The sequence below is a fragment of the Cannabis sativa genome, chromosome 1 (genome assembly GCF_029168945.1).
Source record: "Cannabis sativa cultivar Pink pepper isolate KNU-18-1 chromosome 1, ASM2916894v1, whole genome shotgun sequence".
Classification (NCBI taxonomy): domain Eukaryota; kingdom Viridiplantae; phylum Streptophyta; class Magnoliopsida; order Rosales; family Cannabaceae; genus Cannabis; species Cannabis sativa.
The window spans coordinates 20,249,543-20,255,542 of NC_083601.1; the positions used below are offsets into that span (position 1 = coordinate 20,249,543).

At 34.2% G+C, this 6,000-nt stretch overlaps 1 protein-coding gene across 1 annotated transcript; it reads left to right on the forward strand.

The window, feature by feature from the left end:
• Window positions 1-3,970: 3,970 nt before the first annotated feature.
• On the forward strand, window positions 3,971-4,711 carry LOC133031722 (uncharacterized). Its single transcript, XM_061105313.1, has 2 exons — window positions 3,971-4,050; window positions 4,193-4,711. The coding sequence occupies exons 1-2, from the start codon at window positions 4,033-4,035 to the stop codon at window positions 4,709-4,711; spliced, it is 537 nt and encodes a 178-aa protein (XP_060961296.1). The 5' UTR covers window positions 3,971-4,032.
• Window positions 4,712-6,000: the final 1,289 nt, after the last annotated feature.

Sequence of the window (6,000 nt, forward strand, 5' to 3'; positions counted from 1 at the left end):
TTTTTTTTTTTTAGGATGAGCAATATAATTATTTAGAATCTCACACAAATTTTTAAAAAAAATTAAATAATTTAGAGTTTCAAAAATATAAAATATAAATATGTTCTATATGCCCGTAAAATAAATTAATGGTAATATACATTATTCAAAATTTTATATAAACGAACAATAAATAACAAGAATATTCATTCATTATATAAATTTTAAAAATTTTTACATAAAAAATCCATTTTACACAATTTATTACAAAAACACCCTTACACGCCTATATCAACTTTTTTACTTACCATATTTGTTTTATTACAAAAATACCTCTTAGTCATCATTTCATGCACATACACGTGTGTTATCCCCATCACTCATCAATCAAATCTCACTCTCTTCCCTCTCTTTTTTCATTTTCTTTCAATTTCATTTTCGATTTTTCCTTTCTGTTTCTAAGTTGATTTGAAGATCAAGTAACCTCCATTCATAAGATTAACCACCCATTATTGATCACGTTTTTTCACTCTCGTTTTTTGTTCATCCACAAAATTTCAACTCCCACTAAGCCCACGATTTCTCAACTGTTTTTCCCTCTCAGTTTCATTTTTTTTCAAATTTATTTATAAGATGGCAATCACTCGTTCATCATCATCGCCTTCTCCAGTTCTCAAACGAAAATCGAAAATGGGCAAGAAAACTTTGGCCAACAAATCCAAGGGTAAACGCCCGATCCTTGAAGACTATGATTCTGATTTTGATGATCCAATTCCCAAGCGTGGGAGGCCCCATTCTTCGAAGAAAACGAAGCTCAACGTGGAGGAGCACACGGTTCCAGAAATTTCTGGGAAAAAATCCCTTGCCTCTGCTGAAGATCGAACTCAGGTTGGTTTTAAGTTTCATTATCGTTTCCCCCTTTTCCAACATTTACACTTTCCCCAGATTTTGGCGTTTTTTGTTCATTATGCTTTGTGTAATTTTAGGGTTTCATTTGCACATTTCGTTTTATGTTGTTTAATTTTTTAAGTATTTATTGTTGTTTTTGAACAATTTATTTGGTTCTTTTCTCGGTGTGGTTTTTAAATTTGATTTTGTTTTCTTCATTTCAGTATTTTTTTGTGCTTTTAGGTTCTGTGTTTTGTTTTCGTTTTTAGTGTGTACAATCAGTCGTATGTAGTTTCTTATTAGTTTTTTTATAGTTTAATAATGGTATGTTTGATGTGTTTTCGATTTTCATTAGGTTTAGTTGTTTGCTGTTATTTTTTAGGTTTCAAAACGATTTTCAGATTTTTGCTCTTTATTTTTGTATAGTTGTATCTGTTTTGTAGTTTGTTTGTTGTTTGTATATAGTTTTATTGTAGTTTTCCTACTGTATTATTCACTATGAATAATTTATTGTGTTGTTATGTTTGATGTGTTTTTCGATTTTCTTTAGGTTTAGTTGTTTGCTGTTATTTTTTAGGTTCCAAAACGATTTCAGGTCTTTGCTGTTTATTTTTGTGTAGTTGTATCTGATTGGTAGTTTGTTTGTAGTTTGTTTATAGTTTTATTACAGTTTTCATACTGTTTTATTCACGATTAATAATTTATTGTGGCCATTTTCGTTATGTTGCAGGTTTGGGACTACAAATTTAGTCCTTCTGATTTTTATAGATCTAAGTGTGTATGCACTAGTGTTTTTTCCGTGATAGATAATATTAAGAACACTTTATCTGTTAATTTGCTTTCTATGTTTCGTGAAACTCAATTTGGGCATTTTCTAGATATGCCTGAGTTTGTTTTTCATCCACAAGTCGTACATAGTTTGTTACTAAGGGAAGTTTTCCAGCCCAATCCTAAAGAGTTTTGGGCTAAGGTTGCTGGCCGTTGCATACGGTTTAGTGCCGAGGAATTTTACTTGATTTCTGGAATAGATCGTTTCAGTGATTGCAACAAGTTGTTGTTTTCACAGGAAACAAATCAGTTGGTAGAAACCTATTTTCGTGGTGTAAAAACTATTGACCACAAAGCCATCGAGGATGCTTTTTTGGGTAGTCGGTGGGGTTTGGATGAGTCTCTTGGTTTGAAAATGGCTGTTTTGTATTTCATTCAGTGTTTTCTTCTTAGCAATACTCTTGATAAAGAAGTATCTAGGTTTGATCTAGATGTTGTGGATAGTAGTCGGTGGGACGAGTATTGTTGGGGTAGGGAATCATTTGAATTGACAATTGATTCATTCAAAGGTAGGATCCAGCATGGGATTATTATGAAAAATAGGAAGGCAGAGAAGGGAGGCCAGTATGATGGCTGGTATAGGGCTTTGGGATGTCCTTGGGTTTTTACGGTTTGGTTTTATGAATGCTGTCCTGCAATGGTGAACTCTTTCTGTAAGAGAGTTTCATCTTCTATTCCAAGGATTCTGAACTGGAGCAACACCATTGTCACCAAAAATCCAACTCTTCGAGACTTGAAGGGCAAGATTTTTGATTTGCCTTTGGACAAGGTAATTTACAGTTTCTTTACTGTTTCTTTTCAGTTTTATTTATGTTGTTAATTTTTAGTTTTTTCAATAGTTTTAATTTTTTTTTTTTTTCATATTATGTTTGATTATGTTGTTCAGTTGAAGATCAAAAACATGTGTCCTACTGATGAAGAGAGGCAGAAGCTTCAACTTGACGGTTTATTTCTCGATGAGTCTATTGATGACCGTGGTGTAGCAAAGCAATCCTTTGAGAGTGGGTCATCTTCAAAGAAGTCTGATTCAGCGGATATTGATTTGATGAAATCTAAGTTGGAGATGGTCATTTCGAATCAATCATCATTGGCCGAGAACTTCATATCCTTGAGGTGTTTTGTTGATCTTAATTTCAAGTCCGTAATGACTGTAATTAAGGATATTCAGGAGAAGGTTAATGCCATTCATCGTCGTCCTTCTGATGAGCAATTTATTCATATTTTATTGTTTAGGTTTTTTCATATTTTTTTTAAGTTTCTTTACTGTTTCATTTAAGTTTCATTTATGTTGTTTGATGCAGGGAAAGTCATCGGATGAATTAGTAACTCAAGATTCTGATGATGATGCTGATGATGATGATGATGATGATGATGCTGAGGATGATGAGAAGCAACTGCCTGATCCAGAAAATATTGATTCCGACTCCGATAATGGTGGTGAGTTGGTTAAAGTTGGTGGTAATGCTGATGATGCTGACAAGGTTGTTACTGATGTTGCCCCTGCTGATGTGAATCCATCTGAGGCTGTTGGAAGGAGTGATAAAAATGCTAAGGATGTTGAGAAGCCAAAGGGTGATGAGTCTCGATTGAAAGGGGACGATTTCTTTGATGGGTTAAGCCAGCTTGAAATAGATGATGATCAAGTTGTGTTGGCTGGCTTGGAGGCTATTGGTAAAATTCATGTAAGTGTATTTTTAATTGTTTGCAAGAAAATTAGGTTTATTTTTGGTTGCTCAATAGTTTCTAGTTTGTTTTGCAACTGTTTTAATGCATTCTATCTTTTTTAGGTCCCCGGACCCAATCCAGATGTTGTTGGTCAAAAGTCAGATGCCCTTCATACTGATGAAGAAACTGAGGACACTGTCTCTGATACACCTCTGTTGGATAAGAGGAAGCGTGCTCCGGCCTTGAAATCTCCTTTTGTTGATTTCGGGTCTACTGATGTGGGGAGCACTCCAATGGAGCTTATGTCCTCAGGTTCTCAATCAGCTGGGCATGATAGGGATTTTAAAATGGTGACTTATGTGAAGGGCCTTTATGCTCTTAATGATGCGTTTGTTGATCCCGTATCTCCCGAGATTGAGAAAAAATTTGACGCTTGGATTGGTGAAGGATTGCTTAAACATCCTAGGTGACTGTTTTTATTAAATCTATTTTTGTATTATGTTTTATTTTTCAGTTTTATTCTGGTTTTAATGCTATTTTTTGTTGTTTCTTTGTTGTTTTAGGCATTACAATTGTTATGAAGATGGCGCAAAGAAATTTACCTCGGGTTTTAGGCTAGGTGTTGATTATGTTGAGGATAAAACTTGGTTTTATCATTTGGCTACATGCGACATGTTTATAAACGACTCGGTAAAGTTTCCAATTTCTATTGTAGTTATGATAGTTTGTTTTCAGTTGCTTTATAAATGTTTTTAAGTTTTGATACTGTATTACAGTTTTTTAACAATTGTTCAACCTTTTCATTTGTGTTTCTGTGTTGTTTTTTTTTCAGCATATGAACACCATATTCTATTACCTTCGGAAAAAAGGTAAATATTCTTCCGCTGTGACGTTGAATTTTGCAACTACTGATTGTCTCTTTGATGATTCCATCCAAGCTTTGTACCACAAATATAACAAAGCCAAGTCAATGAAGACTAAGATGTCACACATTCACGCTGCCCACCCAATAGCGCATTACATCCGAGGTATGCGCATTCCTTGTTCCAAGCCTTGGTATGAAGCCGATCATGTGTTATTCATCATCAATCTAAGAAGGGAAAGTCATTGGGTGTTTGGTCGTCTTGACTTGAATGAAGGGATTCTGTTTCTGTATAATTCTTTGAGGACTGCGAAAATGAATGCTGCGGCTAGGAATGCCATGAAGGCTTATTCTGTGTTGCTGCCTTTGTTTTTCGATTTACTTGGTCTCTGGAAGAATAGGTCACATGCTCCTGCTTCAGGTTCTGACCCTACAGCTCCCTTAAGAATCGTGGAGATTAGTGGTCTGTCGTCTCAGCAGAAAAAGTGAGTGTTTCTTTTAAGTTTATTTTATGTTGTTTTTTAGTTTCTAAACTGTTTATTTTTCTTCTGTTTTTATAGTGATTGCGGAGCATATGTTGCTGCATTTGCCGAGTTCTTTATCCACGGAAAGGATGTCCCTGCGGACTTTGATATCGAAATTTATCGTACCCGGCTTGCTGCACTTTTCTTCTCATATGGCCAAAGGAAAATTGATGAAAGCATTGATAGCGAGGATGAGAAGCAAAGCAAGTCTTCTAAGGCATCTAAATTGAAAAAATAGGATCTTTTATATTGGTGACTATTTTGTGTTATTGGTTGAATCTATTATCAGACAATAGTTAGTGTTATTGGTTGAATGTAGGTATTATATTTGATTTTATACTTTGTACCTGGTTTAAAACTTTTAGAATATTTGACATTTACTCCTTATAATATGTTTATTGTATAGGTTTGTATTTCCTAAAGTTATTTGTTTTTTTAATTGTTCAAGTTTTTATACACGGTCGCACAACTATGGAGAAACTATTAACCAACTGAATACAAACAATGTTTTTATATTTCTAAATTGTGCTATGAATGTATTTTTATTCTTTGTTTTTCCATTACTCCTTTTTCCTTTATTTTAGTTATGTTTTATCAATTCTTACCTGACTTCTTTTAAAACTGTAAAGAAGAAGTCATTCCGGTACTTAATATTTACAAAGTGTCACAACTGTAACAAAACAATTTTGCAACTATTAAAAAACTGTTTCAAATTTCATAAAAATGAAATCCCATGTATTTAGAACATCACAGATCAACCTGTTTGAATTTGCACACAGAATTAAACAATTCAAATATTTCATATGTATTTATTTTATTGCTTGATTGTTGCATGTCTTTCGATTGTGTCCGTGTTGACCACATTTGCTGCACCTGTTATGTTTTTTTGTATCCCATTCAGATAAAAACCTTCGTTTCCTTGGTCTTCCAGATCTTATTTTTTGGTTTGGTGGCAGAACAATGATATCTTTTATGTTTTGTGGCACATCCCATGTTGTGGGATTGTGTACCGGATATGTTGAGTCGCTGTATGTTTCAAGCCATGTTCTTGTGGTGTAATAACCTGAACAGTAGTTGTAAACATTCAAGTTCATCTCTTTTATAACAGCAAGCGCATGAGCACACGGTAACTCGTCAAGTTGGAATCTGTTGCAACTGCATGTTTTCTCCTTGAGGTTGATGACCCATGATCTGGTTAGTTCAACGACTTCGAACATGGTCTCGTTTATTGGTTTTACCTGCGGATTAAGTAAA